The following is a 22,537-nucleotide window of genomic DNA, read 5'->3' on the forward strand; positions in this document are numbered from 1 at the left end:
CACAAGTCTACTTGTATGCTGTGTAGCGGAGGAGACATATCCCTCCCGCATTAAGTTATATTCTGATGTGTTTCATTACACATGAATAGTCTGACTGGTCGGTGGAATAAAAATATACAGTGCCTTGCGAAAGTATTCGGCCCCCTTGAACTTTGCGACCTTTTGCCACATTTCAGGCTTCAAACATAAAGATATAAAACTGTATTTCTTTGTGAAGAATCAACAACAAGTGGGACACAATCATGAAGTGGAACAACATTTATTGGATATTTCAAACTTTTTTAACAAATCAAAAACTGAAAAATTGGGTGTGCAAAATTATTCAGCCCCTTTACTTTCAGTGCAGCAAACTCTCTCCAGAAGTTCAGTGAGGATCTCTGAATGATCCAATGTTGACCTAAATGACTAATGATGATAAATACACTCCACCTGGGTGTAATCAAGTCTCCGTATAAATGCACCTGCACTGTGATAGTCTCAGAGGTCCGTTAAAAGCGCAGAGAGCATCATGAAGAACAAGGAACACACCAGGCAGGTCCGAGATACTGTTGTGAAGAAGTTTAAAGCCGGATTTGGATACAAAAAGATTTCCCAAGCTTTAAACATCCCAAGGAGCACTTTGCAAGCGATAATCTTGAAATGGAAGGAGTATCGGACCACTGCAAATCTACCAAGACCTGGCCATCCCTCTAAACTTTCAGCTCATACAAGGAGAAGACTGATCAGAGATGCAGCCAAGAGGCCCATGATCACTCTGGATGAACTGCAGAGATCTACAGCTGAGGTGGGAGACTATGTCCATAGGACAACAATCAGTCGTATATTGCACAAATCTGGCCTTTATGGAAGAGTGGCAAGAAGAAAGCCATTTCTTAAAGATATCCATAAAAAGTGTTGTTTAAAGTTTGCCACAAGCCACCTGGGAGACACACCAAACATGTGGAAGAAGGTGCTCTGGTCAGATGAAACCAAAATTGAACTTTTTGGCAACAATGCAAAACGTTATGTTTGGCGTAAAAGCAACACAGCTGAACACACCATCCCCACTGTCAAACATGGTGGTGGCAGCATCATGGTTTGGGCCTGCTTTTCTTCAGCAGGGACAGGGAAGATGGTTAAAATTGATGGGAAGATGGATGGAGCCAAATAAAGGACCATTCTGGAAGAGAACCTGATGGAGTCTGCAAAAGACCTGAGACTGGGACGGAGATTTGTCTTCCAACAAGACAATGATCCAAAACATAAAGCAAAATCTACAATGGAATGGTTCAAAAATAAACATATCCAGGTGTTAGAATGGCCAAGTCAAAGTCCAGACCAGAATCCAATCGAGAATCTGTGGAAAGAACTGAAAACTGCTGTTCACAAATGCTCTCCATCCAACCTCACTGAGCTCGAGCTGTTTTGCAAGGAGGAATGGGAAAAAAATTCAGTCTCTCGATGTGCAAAACTGATAGAGACATACCCCATGCGACTTACAGCTGTAATCGCAGCAAAAGGTGGCGCTACAAAGTATTAACTTAAGGGGGCTGAATAATTTTGCATGCCCAATATTTCAGTTTTTGATTTGTTAAAAAAGTTTGAAATATCCAATAAATGTCGTTCCACTTCATGATTGTGTCCCACTTGTTGTTGATTCTTCACAAAAAAAGACAGTTTTATATCTTTATGTTTGAAGCCTGAAATGTGGCAAAAGGTCGCAAAGTTCAAGGGGGCCGAATATTTTCGCAAGGCACTGTATGTCCCCATTAGTCCAGTCTCTGTCTTTTGGACGTTCTGCACTTGCTGCAAGACCAGCTATAAGGCTGTCTCAGAGGTGAGATGCCTCTCTCAGAGCCAGAAGACTGGGATGGAGACACAACTCTGACATTTGCCATTCACTTCCTCTCATCACGTTCCTCCCTTTAACTCACTCAGTTTCTCTGTGATGCTCACAGTCCTCTCTGTCTGTTTGTCCATCCGTCACGCTCGCATGGTCCTTTTGTGTGTTTGTCACTCTGTTCCTTTAAAGTTTTGATTGGTTGGCATGAGATCGATCTCATTGCAGCCATGGCGTCACTTCACTGATGTATTTCTGTTAGGCTGCATGAGAGCATGAATGATGAGGACAAACTTTTTTTGTCCATTGAATATAACGTTTGCCTTAGAAAAACAGTCAAAAACATAAATCACAGAACAAACTAAATTTGAACCCAAGAGATTGGAGTTTTGTTCCTAAGACTGATCCACCATTTGTTATTTTCTCACTTTTTAACCTAATACACAACATATATATTTTTATTTATTTATTTCTTAGACAATCACTTATGGAGTCACTATTCTCTTCCTGGGCACGTCCTCTCTGGGCCCGCTCTTTCTACCTCAGTACATTACAGCACTAGTTGCTCCTGTGGTCTGCAGTCCAGAGACAGATGGAGTCATTAGCAGTGTATCTATCACTGGAGGTCGCTGTGTATTATGGCCAGTACTCTAACCCTCATTTGTAATGTAATAACAGGTCGTTTACCAGGATCCTGCTGTAACTCGCCTGCCATTGCTGAAATGAATACATAACATAGACCGTAGGACTGCACTATAATGTCAGGACCAATATGTTTTCCAGAGGGGTGATTCCTCACTAAACCAGGACAAAAAAAATAGCATGATTTTTACGAAATGTAATCCTTAAAATATTATTTTTGGAGGAAGGATTGTTAGCATATATTTGATATTTTGATCTTAAAGCATAATTGAGACATCTATTGAAGTTGGAATATTTTTGACTTTTTGGCCTTATATTGTTTAATTTTGTTTGTTTGTTTAATATTGTTTAATTTGTAGGTGCTACAAAGCAAAAATGGTGGTGTCCTGACGCTTTTTTGTTGTTGGACTAAAACTAAAGACTAAAACACCAGGAAATCAGCTCCAAGTCCATTTTTATTTTGGAACTCTGTATCAAAGTATTCCCACGCATAATAGAGCTGTACACTCAATGGCCAGTTTATTGAGTGCACCCATCTGGTACCGGGACGGACTGCCATTTGCCTCCAGAACAGCCTGAATTATTTGGGTAATGGAAACATTGCTCAATTAGTACCAGGGGGCCTAACGTGTGCCAAGAAAATATTCCCCACACCAGGCAGGATGGGGCCATGGACTCGTGCTGCTTACTCCAAATCGTGACCGTGTCAACAGGAACTAGGATTCGTCAGATCAGGCAATGTTTTTCCACTCCTCAATTGTCCAGTGTTGGTGATCCAGCCTGGTCTCATATTTTATTTTTTATTTAACTAGGCAAGTCAGTTAAGAACAAATTGTTATTTACAATGACGGCCTACGAACAGTGGGTTAACTGCCTTGTTCAGGGGCAGAACAACAGATTTTTACCTTGTCAGCTCAGGGATTCGTTCTAGAAACCATTTGGTTACTGGCCCAATGCTCTAACTACTAGGTAGCCTACCGCCCCTCATAGACTCGACATAACATAGTAAATGTAAATCCGGGACATTCAAATTATTATGATTTGTTACTTTTGGTATGATTACATGAGGCAGATGGTTACTTAAGGCAAAACTAAAGGAGGGTGGTTTGATGGGTGGGCATATAATGCAAACCACTAGCATCCCGCAAAGGTTGTGTGATCAAATCTCATCAACAGCATGGTCATTACACCTTGTGCTAGGGACAATAAAATGCCATTCTAAATGTGCAGCTTTGTCACACACAACAATGCCACAGATGTCTCAAGTTTTGAGGGTGTGTGCAATTGGTATGCTGACTGCATGAATGCCCACCAGAGCTCCTGCCAGAGAATTTAATGTTAATTTCCCTACCATAAGCTGCCTCCAACATTGTTTTAGAGAATTTGGCTGTATGTCTAACCGGCCTCCCAACCACAGGCAATTGTGCGTGGGTACAGGTTAGTCGAGGTAATTTGTACATGAAGGTAGAGGTGAAGTGTCTATGCATAGAAAATAAAGATTGAGTAGCAGCACTGTAAAAACAAAGGGGGGTCAATGTAAATAGTCCGGGTGGCTATTTGATTAATTTAGCATGATAATGCACGGCCTCATATCGCAGGGACCTGTACACAATCCCTGGAAGCTGAAAATGTCCCAGTTCTTCCATGGCCTGCATACTCACCAGACATGTCACCCATTGAGCATGTTTGGGATGCTCTGGATCAACATGTACAACAGCATGTTCCAGTTCCCACCAATGTCCAGCAACTTCACACAGCCATTGAAGAGGAGTGGGACAACATTCCACAGGCCACGAGCCTGATCAACTCTATGCAAAGGAGATGTCGTACTGCATGAGGCAAATGGTGGTCACACCAGATACTGACTGGTTTTCTGATCCACGCCCATACTTAAAAAAAAGAAAGATATGTGACAAGGGCTGTGGAGGTCACAAAATTTCATCAAGTAAATAACTGCCGGGTGTCATGGTAATTGACACAAACTTTTAGCATCTCGTGGCTTCCCTACAAGCCACTGATGCAGACCTTTGGAACATCTACATTTGAAAAAGTCAAAAATCCATGTAATATAGCCTACACCTTCACAATAAATCCATGATTTATTTTAGACAGGTCTAAAGAAACATGGAATTAAGAAAATGTAGTCTATTTTAGAAGAACAGAATAGCATACTCTGAGTTGTCCTTATGTTAGGTCCTCATCTGGCTGTGCCATATTGCTGTGGGCTACACTAGTTCATTTAGCAGACAAGATGTGATTAGAATTCTGTGACCTTTTACATTTTATAGTATGAAGAATAAAATTGAACAAAGCTGAATAAAATATAAAGGATATGTTCTCGAAACGATTTGAGGGACATATTCAGTGTTAAGCAGTTATCAAAGAAATAGGTACTCCTATATGCTAAATTTAGAGTTATTAATGTAACTTTAGTTGTTCTACAAACGTTGGGCTATATGTTTTGATTTTTAATACATTGAAAGGTTCCATGATGCGACTAATGATTATTTGAAAATAGTTGCATGAAAGGCATGAGCTCTGCTTTGTTTTTCTTCACAGGCTGTACACACTTCATCTCTTATTCAAAATTTGACAAGCACTTGATAATGCCTTGAATTTCCTGGCAGCATCACCTTTTGTGTGGCCGTAATCCTCCCTAAACAAAATCCATGCCTTTTGCGGCCAGTGGCCATTGTGCCCTTGGCTGAATATAATAATGATAATTCCCTTCTCCTATAGTGCTGCTTGCTCCGAAGCACCTCTCACTCACATGGCTCTCCATTACGTGATTGGTCTTTCTCACAGGCTACAAGTGAAGACAGACACATCTGGGACGCAACTGCACAAGTCCTTATCCAATTCCGAGTTCCATATTTAAGATATCGGAAGAACTGTCCACAATTACTTTTCGTCAGCCAACAAGATGAGTAGGCCTACCGAACAGAAAAAGCTTTTCATTTTTTATTTGACCTTTATTTAACTAGGCAAGTCAGTTAAAACAAATTCTTATTTTCAATGACGGCCTAGGAACAGTGGGTTAATAGCCTATGTCCATCTACTATCCCCAATACTTCAAAAGTTGACCTATTCTGTGCGAGAAATTAATATTCCAAACATAGTCTGGGACAGTTGTGGGATGCGATAGATCTCAAATTAATACATCCACTAGCATAAAAACACTTGTTTTATGCAATGAGGCTGACGTAACGGATCAGAAAGTTTAGCTTAAAATGTTAATAAACTATTAAGCTATTTCTTCACATTATAAGCGCAGCAATGTGCACACCGCAGTAGGCTATAAGCGTGAATATTCCATTAGTGGGAAAACAACATTATCAAAAGTGATCGCAAAGGTGCATTTTTATTGTGAATATTATTTTCCCCCAACTTGAAACATTTCTTATGTATGCCAGTTAGCCTCTACATCCCTTGTAAAGCGGATTAATGTGCTTAATTTTAAGAAGTTATTTGACCACTTTCGTTGTGATACAAAACATATAGGCCTACAGTGCATTCAATTCAGCCTTTTCAACTTTTTCCACATTTTGTTATGTTACAGCCTTATTTAAAAGTTGATTAAATTGTTGATTACCCTCATCAATCTGCACAATACCCCATAATGACAAAACAAAAAGGGTTTATTTTTTATTTTAGCAAATGTATTAAACAATTTGAAATCACATTTACATAAGTATTCAGACCTTTAAGTCAGTACTTTGTTGAAGCACCTTTGGCAGCAATTACAGTCTTGAGTCTTCTTGGGTGTATGATGCTACAAGCGTGGCACACCTGTATTTGGAGAGTTTCTCCCGTTCTTCTCTGCAGATCCTCTCAAGCTCTGTCAGGTTGGATGGGGAGCGTTGCTGCACAGCTATTTTGCAGGTCTCTCCAGAGATGTTAGATCGGGTTCAAGTCTGGGCTCTGGCTGGGCAAATCAAGGACATTCAGAAACTAGTCCTTGAAGCCACCCCTGCGTTGTCTTGGCTGTGTTCTTAGGGTTGTTGTCCTGTTGGAAGGTGAACCTACGCCACTAGTATGAGGTCCTGAGCACTCTGGAGTAGGTTTTCATGAAGGATCTCTCTGTACTTTGCTCCGTTCCTCTTTCCCTCAATCCAGACTACTCTCCCAGTCCCTGTCGCTGAAAAACATCCCCACACCATGATGCTGCCAACCTAGCTTTACTGTAAGGATGGTGCCAGGTTGCCTCAGACCAGATAATCTTGTTTCTCATGGTCTGAGAGTCTTTAGGTTCCTTTTGGAAAACTCCAAGCGGGCTGTCGTGCCTATTACTGAGGAGTGACTTCCGTCTGGCCACCTTACCCTAAAGACCTGATTGGTGGAGTGCTGCAGAGATGGTTATCCTTCTGTAATGTTATCCCATCTCCACAGAGGAACTCTGGAGCTCTGTCAGAGTGACCATCAGTTTCTTAGTCACCTCCCTGATCAAGGCCCTTCTCCCCCGATTGGTCAGTTTGGCTGGGCGTCCAGCTTTAGGAAGAGTCTTGGTGTTTCCAAACATCATTTAGTCACCATTTAATAATGATGAAGGCCACTGTATTCTTGGGGACCTTCAATGCAGACATTTTTGGTACCCTTCCCCAGATCTTTTCCTTTGACACAATCCTGTTTCGGAGCTCTATGAACAATTCCTTAAACCTCATGGCTTGGTTTTTGCTCTGACATGCACTGTCAAATTGTGGGACCTTATATAGACAGGTGTGTGTGCCTTTCCAAATCATGTCCAATCAATTGAATTTACCACAGGTGGGCTCCAATCAAGTTGTAAAAACATCTCAAAGATAATCAATGGAAACCGGATGCAGATGAGCTGAATTTCGAGTCTCATAGCAAAGGCTCTGAATACTTATGTAAATGAGTTATTTCTGTTTTATATTTTTAAATGTGCAAACATTTCTAAAAACCTGTTTTCGCTTTGTCATTATGGGGTATTGTGTGCAGATTGAGAGAAAAAAATCAATGTGATCCATTTTAGAATAAGACTAACGTAACAAAATGTGGAAAAAGAGAAGTGGTCTGAACACTTTCCGAATGCACTGTATGGGTACGGCTACGTGAGGTGTGAGACTATAATTAGAAAAAGTTGCCAAAATAAATCATTTCTTGTCTTACGCTGGGCATCATTCACAAGTGAAAATATATAATTTACAAGTGATAGGCTAATATTTGTTACCTGTCAGACTATTCTTAATTTAATCTTGTCTTTATGTACTCTAAATAATATATGTTTAAATATAATATGTGTTTATGTATTCTAAATAATATTTGTTTTGATTTAGAGTGGGCCATTATCATGCACCTTTCTTGAATCAGTGGCTGGGGAAAAAATATGCATGTCATCTATGCAATTAAATAGTGAATGGAGAAATCCATAGATGATGGCCTAATGAATTAATTTCAATTGACTGATTTCCTTATATGGACTGTTTATTTTTTTGTATTTACGACTTTTAAGCCACTTTGCAACTACTTAGCGTGTTTTCGAACCCTTCCCCTAATCTTAACCCTTTAAATGGATACAATGGGATTTTGGCATTGAGGCCTTTTATCTACTTCCCTGGAGTCAGATGAACTTGTGGACACCATTATCATGTTTTTCTGTCCGGTATGTAGGAAGTTAGAGGTAGTTTTGCGAGCCAATGCTAACTAGCATTAGCATCATGACTGGAAGTCTATGGGTATCTTCTAGTAAATACCCCTGCCAATTTCCCGAAATATTCCTTTAACCTAACTCCTAACCTTAATCCTAACCCTTAGCCTAGCTAACGTTAGCCACAACAAATTGGAATTAATACAATTTTGGAAACATATTGTACGTTTTGCAAATTTGCAACATATTGTACATTTTTAGCAAATTCGTAACATATGATACGAATTGTAATTCATAACTTGTCATGCAAAATGGATGATGGACATCCACAAATTAATGCATACCATACAAAAAGTAACATATACTAAATTGAGTGTCCTGGATTTACGTAAAGAATAATACGAAATTCTGAGACCAGGCTGGGTGATCATGTGCCCACTGAAGCCGCCACTTGTTTTTAGCTGATAGGAGTGGAACCAGGTGTGGTCGTCTGCCCAGGAAGCTGGCCATTTCTGAGATACTGGAACCTGCGTGCCGGGCAGCAACGATCATACCATGCTCAAAGTGTCTTAGGTCACTCGTTTTGCCCATTCTAACATTCAATCGAACAGTAACTGAATGCCTCGATGCCTGTCTGATAGCTTTATATAGCAAGCCACGTCCCTGTGACTCACTGTCTGTTGGAGAGAACCATTTTCAGGGTGATGTACCTGATAAACTGGCAACTCAGTGTATGTGATCGTATAACAGATGTAAGCAAGGTTTGAAATGATTATGTTTTGGTCAAATATTATATATGTTTGTGCTTCTTGTGGCTATTTGTAATTATGTTCCGGCTCGCTGACCATCAGCTATAGAAAATATCAGCCTGCGGCTGAATCTAGTTGTTGATCTCTGCTGTAGGTAGACACGCCATAACAGCTCTTTTTTTGTGTCGAGTGTTCATGCAGAGGTGTTGTAACGCCTTCGACTAGATTTTGTGTATAGAGCACACTTCTGGCAAAACAGAATTCAGTATTTCCTCCAGGTTTTCTGCAATGTTGCAAACTAACATAAGCAAAAACTCTGCAGAATATGTCCTACCCAGTGACAAACAACATGCATTACCCCTTCTACCGCCATATGGGGGAGGGTTGTTAAAATGTAACATAAAATTAAATTTGGCGCTGGAAGCCAGCAGACCATGCGAGCCGTTTCTACGAATTCAAAATACTCCAGACTTCCAAAGGAGGCGTGACAACAACATGGAGGTATGGCTATGCGAGACTACATTGCCTACTATGTCAATCTGTATAAAATGGGCCATAACTTTAAAATTAGCAGAGATCCTACTCTCAAACTTTGAAAAGCCCGTGGAGTATATTATGCTCAATATTATAAAATATTTGGCTAATCAAAAATGGTAGATTTTCGAAATGAATGTATATAGATTTCAATATTTATTAATTCATTTTTTGTTGTTGAATTTAAAGTACTATTCATATTATAGAACAAAGCTTCATATGACACCGATTCTTGCTTTTGTACCACTCACAGTTGAAACATTATGGAGTCTTAAAGAAGGCCTGGCTAAGGCCAAAATGTCAACAATATTCCAACTTCAATTAATTATTTCTCAATTATGCTTTTCGATACAAATGTAAAATACAGTGGGGCAAAAAAAGTATTTAGTCAGCCACCAATTGTGCAAGTTCTCCCACTTAAAAAGATGAGAGGCCTGTAATTTTCATCATAGGTTCACTTTACTATGACAGAGAAAATGAGAAAAAAAAATCCAGAAAATCACGTTGTAGGATTTTTAATGAATTTATTTGCAAATTATGGTGGAAAATAAGTATTTGGTCAATAACAAAAGTTAATCTCAATACTTTGTTATATACCCTTTGTTGGCAATGACAGAGGTCAAACATTTTCTGTAAGTCTTCACAAGGTTTTCACACACTGTTGCTGGTACAGTGCCTTGCGAAAGTATTCGGCCCCCTTGAACTTTGCGACCTTTTGCCACATTTCAGGCTTCAAACATAAAGATATAAAACTGTATTTTTTTGTGAAGAATCAACAACAAGTGGGACACAATCATGAAGTGGAACGACATTTATTGGATATTTCAAACTTTTTTAACAAATCAAAAACTGAAAAATTGGGCGTGCAAAATTATTCAGCCCCTTTACTTTCAGTGCAGCAAACTCTCTCCAGAAGTTCAGTGAGGATCTCTGAATGATCCAATGTTGACCTAAATGACTAATGATGATAAATACAATCCACCTGTGTGTAATCAAGTCTCCGTATAAATGCACCTGCACTGTGAGTGTCTCAGAGGTCCGTTAAAAGCGCAGAGAGCATCATGAAGAACAAGGAACACACCAGGCAGGTCCGAGATACTGTTGTGAAGAAGTTTAAAGCCGGATTTGGATACAAAAAGATTTCCCAAGCTTTAAACATCCCAAGGAGCACTGTGCAAGCGATAATATTGAAATGGAAAGAGTATCAGACCACTGCAAATCTACCAAGACCTGGCCGTACCTCTAAACTTTCAGCTCATACAAGAAGACTGATCAGAGATGCAGCCAAGAGGCCCATGATCACTCTGGATGAACTGCAGAGATCTACAGCTGAGGTGGGAGACTCTGTCCATAGGACAACAATCAGTCGTATATTGCACAAATCTGGCCTTTATGGAAGAGTAGCAAGAAGAAAGCCATTTCTTCAAGATATCCATAAAAAGTGTTGTTTAAAGTTTGCCACAAGCCACCTGGGAGACACACCAAACATGTGGAAGAAGGTGCTCTGGTCAGATGAAACCAAAATTGAACTTTTTGGCAACAATGCAAAACGTTATGTTTGGCGTAAAAGCAACACAGCTGAACACACCATCCCCACTGTCAACCATGGTGGTGGCAGCATCATGGTTTGGGCCTGCTTTTCTTCAGCAGGGACAGGGAAGATGGTTAAAATTGATGGGAAGATGGATGGAGCCAAATAAAGGACCATTCTGGAAGAGAACCTGATGGAGTCTGCAGAAGACCTGAGACTGGGACGGAGATTTGTCTTCCAACAAGACAATGATCCAAAACATAAAGCAAAATCTACAATGGAATGGTTCAAAAATAAACATATCCAGGTGTTAGAATGGCCAAGTCAAAGTCCAGACCTGAATCCAATCGAGAATCTGTGGAAAGAACTGAAAACTGCTGTTCACAAATGCTCTCCATCCAACCTCACTGAGCTCAAGCTGTTTTTCAAGGAGGAATGGGAAAAAAATTCAGTCTCTCGATGTGCAAAACTGATAGAGACATACCCCAAGTGACTTACAGCTGTAATCGCAGCAAAAGGTGGCACTACAAAGTATTAACTTAAGAGGGCTGAATAATTTTGCACGCCCAATTTTTCAGTTTTTGATTTTTAAAAAAAGTTTGAAATATCCAATAAATGTCGTTCCACTTCATGATTGTGTCCCACTTGTTGTTGATTCTTCACAAAAAAATACAGTTTTATATCTTTGTTTGAAGCCTGAAATGTGGCAAAAGGTCGCAAAGTTCAAGGGGGCCGAATAGTTTCGCAAGGCACTGTATGTGTTCCATTTCCTAATAATTGCTCCCACAGTAGATTTCTTCAAACCAAGCTGCTTACCTATTGCAGATTCAGTCTTCCCAGCCTGGTGCAGGTCTACAATTTTGTTTCTGGTGTCCTTTGACAGCTCTTTTGTCTTGGCCATAGTGGAGTTTGGAGTGTGACTGTTTGAGGTTGTGGACAGGTGTCTTTTATACTGATAACAAGTTCAAAACAGGTGCCATTAATACAGGTAACGAGTGGAGGACAGAGGAGCCTCTTAAAGAAGAAGTTAAAGAAGAAGTTACAGGTCTGTGAGAGCCAGAAATCTTGCTTGTTTGTAGGTGACCAAATACTTATTTTCCACCATAATTTGCAAATAAATTCATTAAAAATCCTACAATGTGATTTTCTGGATTTCTATTTCTCATTTTGTCTGTCAGAGTTGAAGTGTACCTATGACGAAAATTACAGGCCTCATCTTTTTAAGTGGGAGAACTTGAACAGTTGGTGGCTGACTAAATACTTTTTTGCCCCACTGTATATGTCAACAATCCTTCCTCAAAATGAAATTTTGTGAAAATCCCCCAAATTATGGTATTTTTTTGTTCTGGTTTTGTGAGGAATCACCCACATCACTAGGACTGGCTCCTCTGTCACACACGCAGAAGGATGTACATACGCAGGCCAGGCACGCATAGAGATCAATCCTTTGGTGCCGAGTGCTGTGATCTCATTTCCTGCTGACTCTGCTGAACCTACCAACAGGCCTCGGATATCTCTGTCACTGATATTGGAGGTGTGCGTCTCACTGTCTGAAAATGCATTTTATTTTTCTAAAAAGAAAACGATCCATCTTCACAATCCTGACTGAGCTATTACTCTGAGCTCCCTGTTTATAACTTTTCAGTGTTCCCTGATCAATCATGTCATGTCATGGTAGTTATTACAATTTTATGAAAACAATGTATAGAATGGTGCATTATTGAACAGGGAACATATGACTCTTTAAATGATTTCTTTTTTTAATCCCACAACCCCAAGACAACACACATACACACACTATTTTATTTTCATATTGGTGCAGCATATTGTTTGACCATTGTATTCTGAACCTTGACTTGCAGGTGCTGACCGTCCTGCAAGAGGTGTTCCCGGCGGTGCAGGCAGCAGAGATGGCTGTGAAGCTCCGCCCCCTGTGGTGGGAGGGCTGGCAGACACTGGGCCGCGCCCAGCTTAGTCTGGGAGAGGTGGACCTGGTCAGTATTACCGTACATTTGTCATACTATTGTGCCAGCCTGGACCTTTTGAGCAACGATGGAGGATGTGTAACCAGGCCAGCTTGGTTGGCCCGGGTAGGTTTTGCGCTGTAGTGTGACAAGCATTCATGTTGTGTTTTATGCACAACTAGGTAGCCTAACTTGAGATCCAGGCGCATAAAAACCAAGATATTAGTGCATAATGCACTTCTCCCTTTGACATCAATGCAAGGTTTAAGTGAACAACTGTGTAATGCACCTCATGTTAGGTTTCAGTCCACTGTAGGGAGGTGAGTCTGCAGAGAAGTGGCCCTAGCTTGTCTGTCATCCCCACATACACTAATGTGCCAGTCATTACCCTGAGCTGCTATTTATAACTGTTCTCTGTGTAATAAAGTGGCTCTTCTTTAAAAGCACATCCAAGTGCCCGGGGCATGGAAGATTACTTGAAGTGCCCAACAGTGCTCACCTGAACCTCTCTGTACAGTGGGTATCATAAGTATTCAGCCCCTTGGATTTCTTCACGTGTTATCGTTACAAAATGGGATTAAAATGGATTTAATTGTCATTTTTTTGTCAAAATGGAAGGACTGATCTACATTTTTTTTAAACATTCATGAAAAATGAGAAAGTATTCACACCCCTGAGTTAATACATGTTAGAATCACCTTTGGCAGTGATTACAGCTGTGAGTCTTCATGGGTAAGTCTCTAAGAGCCTTGCACACCTGGATTATGCAATATTTGCCCGTTTTTGTTATTTTCAAAATTATTCAAGCTCTGTCAAGGTGTTGGCGATAATGGCAAGACAGCAATTTTCAAGTCTTGCCATGCAGATTTAAGTCAGAACTGTAACTTGGTCACTCAGGAACATTAACTGTCTTCTTGGTAATCAATTCCAATGTTGATTTGGCCTTGTTTTGTAGGTTATTGTCCTGCTGAAAGGTACATTCGTCTCCCAGTGTCTGGTGTAAAGCAGCCTGAAGTAGGTTTTCCTGTAGGATTTTGCCTGTGCTTAGTTCCAGACCATTTATTTGTATCCTGAATAACTCCAGAGTCTTTGCTAATGTCAAGCATAACCATACCATGAAGCAACCACCACCATGCTTGAAAATAAGGAGGCAGTTACTCAGTGATGTGTTGTTGGATTTCCCCCAAATATAATGCTTTGCATTTAGGCCAAACGGTTTGTTCCTTTTGCAATATTACTTTGGTGGAATATTATTTTATTCTGTGTGTTTTTATTTTCACTCTGTCTTGTTGTTGATCCAGCCTCCGTTTTCTCCCATCACAGCCATTGAATTCTGTAGCTGTTTTAAAATCACCAATGGCCTCATGGTGACATCCCTAAGCAGTTTCCTTCCTGTCTTGCAGCTCATTTTAGAAGGACGACTGTATCTTTGATGTGTCTAGTTGGTTTAATACATCATCCCCAGCATAATTATTAACTTGACCATGCTTAAAGGGATATTAAATGTCTGATTTTGTTATTGTTACCCATCTACCAATCATTGCCCTTCTTTGAGGCTTTCAACAAGCTACCTCTTCTTTATAGTTGAATATGTGCTTGAAATCCAGTACTTGACTGATGTTGTGTGTATGGGGGCCAGAGAAGGGGGTAGTTAGTCATTCAAAAATCATCTCAATCCCTATTATAATTTATTATGTAATTTGTTAAACCAAATTTGACTCTAGAATTAAGACGCTTTCCTAAAAAAAGAAGTGAATACTAATGCAAAGAGGATATTGAATTTTCTTTTTAATTTGACATTATGGAGAGTTTTGTGTAGATCAATAAAAATAACACAACAAAATGTGAACAAAATCTAAAGGGGGTGAATGATTTCCACTCAGTGGCAACCCGTCATTCAGGGCAGGTGGGGCACCTTTTTTATATATACACAGTACCAGTCAAAAGTTTGGACAACCCTACTTATTCTAGGGTTTTTCTTTTATTTTTACTATTTTCTACATTGGAATAATTGTGAAGACATCAAAACTAAGAAATAACACATATGGAATCATGTAGTAACTAAACAAGTGTTAAACAATTCAAATATATTTTATATTTGAGATTCTTCAAAGTAGCCACCCTTTGCCTTGACAGCTTTGTACACTCTTGGCATTCTCACAACCAACTTCACATGGAATGCTTTTCCAACAGTCTTTAAGCAGTTGTAGGCTGCTTTTCCTTCTCTGTGGTCCAACTCATCCAAAACCATCTCAATTGGGTTGAGGTCGGGTGATTGTAGAGGCCAGGTCATCTGATGCAGCACGGCATCGCTCTCCTTCTTGGTCAAATAGCCCTTACACAGTCTGGAGGTGTGTGGGATCATTGTCCTGTTGAAAAACAAATGATAGTCCCACTAAGCGCAAACCAGATGGGATGGTGTATCGCTGCAAAATTCTGTGGTAGCCATGCTGGTTAAGTGTGCCTTATTCTAAATATATCACAGACAGTGTCACCAGCAAAGCACACAACATCACACCTCTTCCTCCATGCTTCACAGTGGGAACAACACGTGTCTCACAAAGACATGGCAGTTGAAACCATAAATCTCATATTTAGACTCATCAGACCAAAGGACAGATTTCCACCAGTCTAATGTCCTGTTCAAGTGAGCGCAGCACCACAAGGTGAGTTAAAAAATGTATTGTATGCTGCTGCATAAATGATGTAAGATGCCTGGGAGATATGTACACTGTAGCTAAGAAAGTTATACTAAGTGTATGTTGTGTAGTAAGCTGTTTGTATCCTATGTGCCTCACCCTAATAATGTGGTCCCTTTCCCCTATTAATTTCACCTACTGTTCTGACTTGGTGGTGCACATGTAGCTTATAGCCTGTTTTAGAGAAATGTAATCATAGAATATTGTAAATGCTTTCATTGTCTGCTTATATGCCCCCTGTATTTATCACACGGTTCTAACTTGGTGTACAGGGAGAATACTGTAAGAACGGCCCATTTTCTAAATTCTGACGCTGTACATTTCAAAAGTGCTGAACAAATAGTTATATTGACTACATCTGTCCTACCTTGCTCATGAATGTCTCAATCGGAATTACGGATTGCCTCTTATCCGCTCGTCGTACCCTTATGCCATAGTTTGTACATCTCAATTGTCAGTAGAAACATTTGTTTTAAGCAAGTCAGCCATATCAGCTATGTGTTTGTAAAAGGAAAAACATTAGGCTGAATGAACCATTTTGCTGCCAGACAAAGCTCCGCTGATACCCAGGTGTAGCAGTGGTAAGGTGTTGGTACTGCTGTTGTGACTCTGCTGTTGGGACAGCTTTATGTAGGCCCTAACAGTTTGTGGGCACAATTTGTCACCATTTATAGTGTAATTAAGCTATAGTTTAGTGTTGTGTAGTGGCTTTTCTGGAATGCATCTTAAAAAAAAATGCTGTTTTGTTTGCCCCATCAAGATGTACATGCTAAAATTGCCACTATCTGTATGAAACCTGGCTGGATCACAGTTAGACTACTCCTCTGCTGTTTAGAGAGGAGAGAAGAAAAAAAACACCTCGCTGAACTCAAGAAACCCTATGGCTAATGGCCCTGTGTACATTTCTCCATCTCTAATGTCCCAGGGCAACAGAACTGTCAGAAGTGTTCCCAAAACAACAATGGGAAGTGTTGAAAATTGCCTGAGCTGAAGCTCGCCAAATATATACACACTTCCAATACATATAATGGATAGGTATTAGGAGGAGAGGAGAAAGTGCCTGTCTATTTTAAGAGGGGCTTGTTCAGTCGAGTTTCAGGACATTGTGTGCATCGACATGTTTGAGTAGTGCCATGTTTGCACATGGACTGGCGCAGTGATCTCCGGCATCACATATTCAAGTCTCCTGTTTGTTTTTTCATGTTTGCTTTTCTCTCTCTTTTCGATCTACCTTTCAGTTTTCTCTTAGTCTGTTTCCCGCTGTTTTTTTTGGCGTTTATCTTTCCTTTTCTCTATTTCTCTCTCTTTACCTAGTGCCCGGAATTGACTCTTAATGGCATGTGTGCTATTATAGTTAGGTGTCTAACGGTTCACTAAACCAGCAGTGGCGACATACTCTCTGTAATCTGCTGGGAAACCAACATATTCCCAAACTGGAGATTTAAACAATGATGGAGAATCCTCTTGGTTTATCGACCCCACCACTCAACATCGTACAGAACATGTTCCTGGCTGCGCCTCCAACAAGAACATGTTTGAAATGTGGCAATTATTTCTTTCAGCTCAGATTTACTCAAGTCATACAATACAGCGTAGGCATAGCCTAGTGTTTTAAATTGTTATTTTATGTATTCATTCGGGTTCACAGAGCAGACCGAACCTAGATCCCCCCCCCCACCCCACCCCACGGTTCAGTATGAACACATCTACTGTTGCACCCCTAACTCTAATAATGCTATTATAGTGCTATAATAATAAATCATCCAATTTTTAGATGGAGGTTATAACAAAAACAGGCCCTTAGAACTAAGGGATGGTTTTGCCATTTGGTTGGGGAATTATTGTTGTAATAAACTAAGGAGAACAGGGAACCTAATTCCAGGAGAACAGGGAACCTAATTCCAGGAGAACAGGGAACCTAATTCCAGGAGAACAGGGAACCTAATTCCAGGAGAACAGGGAACCTAATTCCACCGTTGACGAAACTATGCTTTTGAAAGAGTTGTGCAAATACAAACCATTTATCATATGAGTCTTGACTTGCCTGAGTTAATTTGTCAAAACTCTGGTTCTTCTTGGCAGTTTCACTTGACTTAGCCTTTATGGTATTTTTGTTTGCATACCTGTGCCAGTTGGGGAAACCAAACCAGTCTCTTTCAGGAATGTTGGCCTAAAAAGAGCTGAGGTTTCCTTTATTAGAGAGTGGCAGAAAATTGCAAGTCCCATCCATTTAACACACAGATACAGATCATAAAAGTCAGGGTGTGGTTGTGGAGCCCTGTAATAAGTGGCTTGTAAAATCACTTCACCACTTTGAATCACGTCGTGGTCGTGGTCTTGTTTGGACCCTCAGGAATATATGAGGGAAAATAATCTCTGCTCTTTTACTTTTCATTAAATGCTTCCCTGTTTGACGCGTGACACATCCTTGGCCTGGGGCCTGAGTCTATGTTGGCCAGGCACTGGCAAAGGTCTTCTTTCCCATGGATGGAACGTGATCCTGGGGCTCAGTTTGAGTAGCATGCTGCCTTCATCATGGAGCCCAGGACAGGTACTGGGGAAGTGCTTAGCTTTCTTCTCTGCTCTGAAGTAGTAGCGAGAAAGGGAGCAGGAGAGTGAGACAGCCAGAGAGGGAGAGTAGGAGAGAGCAGAAGAGAAAGGGAGAGTGCATGATGAGCGAGTGGCTTCACAACATATGGGAACAGGAATCTATAACTAGTGCCTAGAGTTTTCCCTAGTGGAAATACCCATGGGACAGTTACCTAATGATCAAATTAAATAAAGTTGTTTATATATATATTGTCTCATTAATCTACTGCTGTGAAAAGCTGTTAGGCGGTGGCCAGCCCCATCTTGGAACTCATCACCATAACAAAAAGTTTGTTGTTAATGAGTTTGGTCGGAGATAGCTAGAAGGGATTCAGCAATGCATGTTTGTTTTTAAATTTTTTAAAATTTTACTACCCTTTTTCTCCCCAATTTCGTGGTATCCAATTGTTAGTAGTTACTATCTTGTCTCATCGCTTTAACTCCCGTACGGGCTCGGGAGAGACGAAGGTCGAAAGCCATGCGTCCTCCGAAACACAACCTAACCAAGCCGCACTGCTTCTTAAGAACTTCTTAGGGCTGCAATCCCGTTAACGGGATCGATATGACAACAGCCAGTGAAAGTGCAGGGCGCCAAATTCAAAACAACAGAGATCTCATAATTAAAATTCCTCAAACATGTATTTTATACCGTTTTAAAGGTAATCTTGTTGTTTATCCCACCACAGTGCCCGATTTCAATTAGGCTTTACAGCGAAAGCACCACAAACGATTATGTTAGGTCACCACCAAGCCAAATAAACTTTTTCCAGCCAAAGAGAGGACTCACAAAAAGCACAAATAGAGAGAAAATTAATCACTAACCATCTGCATCAGATGACACTCATAGGACTTTGTTACAAAATAAATGCATGTTTTTGTTTGATAAAGTTCATATTTATACAAAAAAAATCTGAGTTTACATTGGCGCGTTACGTTCACTAGTTCCAAAAACCTCTGGTGATATTGCAGAGAGCCACATCATTACAGAAATACTCATTATAAATGTCAATGAAAATTCAAGTGTTAGACATGGAAATATAGATATACCTCTCCTTAATGCAACCGCTGTGTCAGATTTCTAAAAAACTTTACGGAAAAAGCAAACCATGCAATAATCTGAGACGGCCCTCAGAAAACAAATAAAATTTTCCGCCATGTTGGAGTCAACAGAAATCAGAAATTACATTATAAATATTCCCTTAACTTTGATCTTCATCAGAATTCACTCCCGGGAATCGCAGTTCCACAATGAATGCTTGATTTGTTCGATAATGTCCATTATTTATGTCCAAGTAGCTACTTTTGTTAGGGCTTAGGTATACAAATCCAAACGCTCATGCATAACTTTGGACAAAAACTTTAAAAAAGTTATATTACAGGTCTTAGTCTTGAAATACAGGTCTTGAAATGTTTCTAAGTATAGAATCAATCTTCAGGATGTTTTTATCATAAATCTTCAATAAAGTCCCAACCGGAGTATTCCTTTGTGTAGAGGAGCAACCTCAGATTTCTCACTTCCTGTTTGGATTTCTTCTCAGGTTTTTGCCTGCCATATGAGTTCTGTTATACTCAGACATCATTCAAACAGTTTTAGAAACTTCAGAGTCTTTTCTATCCAATACTAATAATAATATGCATATATTAGCAACTGGGAATGAGGAGCAGGCCGTTTACTCTGGGCACCTTTCATCCAAGCTACTCAATACTGCTCCTGCAGCCATAAGAAGTTAGAGCACATCCAAACCGGAAGCCAGCCACACCAATGTGTCGGAGGAAACACTGTGCACCTGGCGACCTGGTTAGCGTGCACTGCCCGGTCTGCCAAAGGAGTCGCTAGTACGAGATGAGACAAGGATATCCCTACCGGCCAAACCCTCTCTAACCCGGACGACGCTAGGCCAATTGTGCGTCGCCCCATGGACCTCTCGGTCGCGGCCGGCTGCGACAGAGCCTGGTCTCGAACCCAGAGTCTCTGGTGGCACAGCTAAAAGTCAATCTACCACTAAGTGATGATATCTATGAGTTTTTGAAAATTACAGCTGATTGTGAATGAAATGAGTTGAATAGCCTACCATTAGAAATGCATTGCAGGGGCCTCCCGGGTGGCGCAGTGGTCTAAGGCGCCTGCAATGCATTTCTAATGGTAGGCCATTCAACTCATTTCATTCACGGTCAGCTGTAATTTTCAAACTCATAGATATCACTTAGTGGTAGATTGTTTGACTTATTAACCCCATTACTGTGCGAAGTAGGATTTCTTCTCCTCTGTTAGATAATGTGTAAATCGATGTACTTCTGCCTGGCCAGATGAATAATGTCGCAGTAGATCTCTATACTGAAACTAATGTGACGGGGAAAGTTTTTTGTTCTTGACGTAGCTGACATGCTGATAGACGACAGCTACATTGTTGACATACTCATGCTTCGTCGCATCATCAAATTAGAGGAAATGATTATGCATATACTTGTACGTCAGACTTGCATACATACGGATCCCTTTGAACGCATCTATTACGGAACGTAGATATTAAACCACTTTAAACCACAGTTCCGTCTTCATAAATCATGTGATTCCTTTGACTTTTAGTTGTACACCATTTTTGACAGGATGTGGTGCAATGGTTATTTACTGTATACCGTCTGGTAGAGTGATCTTTGATTGCAATATGAACAAGCAATATATGTCGTTCCCTATAGTAGTGGAGCTGCCTCTCAGCAGGCATTGTGATCAACACCACCCAATACTCCTTTAACTCTTAAATCAGGTGATTTAGGTCTGCTCTAACAGTTGAATAAATAGGTATTCGATTTCAAAGCATAGCCCTGAATCTTTCCCTACCAGTAGTATAAAAAATACATACCTTTTTTTTATATTTTAAAAAGTTTGTTAGAGACCTTCCCTTAACAAAATATCCTTGATTCCTATTTCAAGACATCTGCACCCCATTCCCAGTGAAAGGGACAGATGGCCATTCGCTAGCAATGTACAGTGCCTTGCGAAAGTATTCGGCCCCCTTGAACTTTGCAACCTTTTGCCACATTTCAGGCTTCAAACATAAAGATATAAAACTGTATTTTTTTGTGAAGAATCAACAACAAGTGGGACACAATCATGAAGTGGAACGACATTTATTGGATATTTCAAACTTTTTTAACAAATCAAAAACTGAAAAATTGGGCGTGCAAAATTATTCAGCCCCTTTACTTTCAGTGCAGCAAACTCTCTCCAGAAGTTCAGTGAGGATCTCTGAATGATCCAATGTTGACCTAAATGACTAATGATGATAAATACAATCCACCTGTGTGTAATCAAGTCTCCGTATAAATGCACCTGCACTGTGATAGTCTCAGAGGTCCGTTAAAAGCGCAGAGAGCATCATGAAGAACAAGGAACACACCAGGCAGGTCCGAGATACTGTTGTGAAGAAGTTTAAAGCCGGATTTGGATACAAAAAGATTTCCCAAGCTTTAAACATCCCAAGGAGCACTGTGATAGCGATAATATTGAAATGGAAGGAGTATCAGACCACTGCAAATCTACCAAGACCTGGCCGTCCCTCTAAACTTTCAGCTCATACAAGGAGAAGACTGATGCAGCCAAGAGGCCCATGATCACTCTGGATGAACTGCAGAGATCTACAGCTGAGGTGGGAGACTCTGTCCATACACAACAATCAGTCGTATATTGCACAAATCTGGCCTTTATGGAAGAGTGGCAAGAAGAAAGCCATTTCTTAAAGATATCCATGAAAAGTGTTGTTTAAAGTTTGCCACAAGCCACCTGGGAGACACACCAAACATATGGAAGAAGGTGCTCTGGTCAGATGAAACCAAAATTGAACTTTTTGGCAACAATGCAAAACGTTATGTTTGGCGTAAAAGCGACACAGCTGAAGACACCATCCCCACTGTCAAACATGGTGTTGGCAGCATCATGGTTTGGGCCTGCTTTTCTTCAGCAGGGACAGGGAAGATGGTTAAAATTGATGGGAAGATGGATGGAGCCAAATACAGGACCATTCTGGAAGAAAACCTGATGGAGTCTGCAAAAGACCTGAGACTGGTACGGAGATTGGTCTTCCAACAAGACAATGATCCAAAACATAAAGCAAAATCTACAATGGAATGGTTCAAAAATAAGAATGGCCAAGTCAAAGTCCAGACCTGAATCCAATCGAGAATCTGTGTAAAGTTCACAAATGCTCTCCATCCAACCTCACTGAGCTTGAGCTGTTTTGCAAGGAGGAATGGGAAAAAATGTCAGTCTCTCGATGTGCAAAACTGATAGAGACATACCCCAAGCGACTTACAGCTGTAATCGCAGCAACAGGTGGCGCTACAAAGTATTAACTTAAGGGGGCTGAATAATTTTGCACACCCAATTTTTCAGTTTTTGATTTGT

General features: G+C 40.4%; 2 protein-coding genes across 3 annotated transcripts in view; one reads left to right on the forward strand and one right to left on the reverse strand.

Annotated features, from left to right (window-relative positions):
• The window catches only part of ttc33 (tetratricopeptide repeat domain 33), a 65,849-nt gene that overhangs the window by 28,601 nt on the left and 14,711 nt on the right, over nt 1-22,537 (forward strand). For both annotated transcript variants that reach the window (XM_021590585.3, XM_090227127.1), the window contains exon 3: nt 12,746-12,877. In XM_021590585.3, the coding sequence (XP_021446260.3) occupies nt 12,746-12,877 (132 nt within the window). The remainder of the gene's footprint in view (nt 1-12,745; nt 12,878-22,537) is intronic.
• Nucleotides 14,616-22,537, reverse strand: part of LOC110509598 (prostaglandin E2 receptor EP4 subtype) — a 29,907-nt gene continuing 21,985 nt past the window's right edge. The window contains exon 2 of the mRNA XM_090227126.1: nt 14,616-15,216. Coding sequence (XP_090083252.1) covers nt 15,184-15,216 — 33 coding nt within the window. The 3' untranslated portion in view covers nt 14,616-15,183. The remainder of the gene's footprint in view (nt 15,217-22,537) is intronic.

Source organism: Oncorhynchus mykiss, chromosome 29 (assembly GCF_057628025.1).
Source record: "Oncorhynchus mykiss isolate SJ-2025 chromosome 29, ASM5762802v1, whole genome shotgun sequence".
Lineage (NCBI taxonomy): Eukaryota > Metazoa > Chordata > Actinopteri > Salmoniformes > Salmonidae > Oncorhynchus > Oncorhynchus mykiss.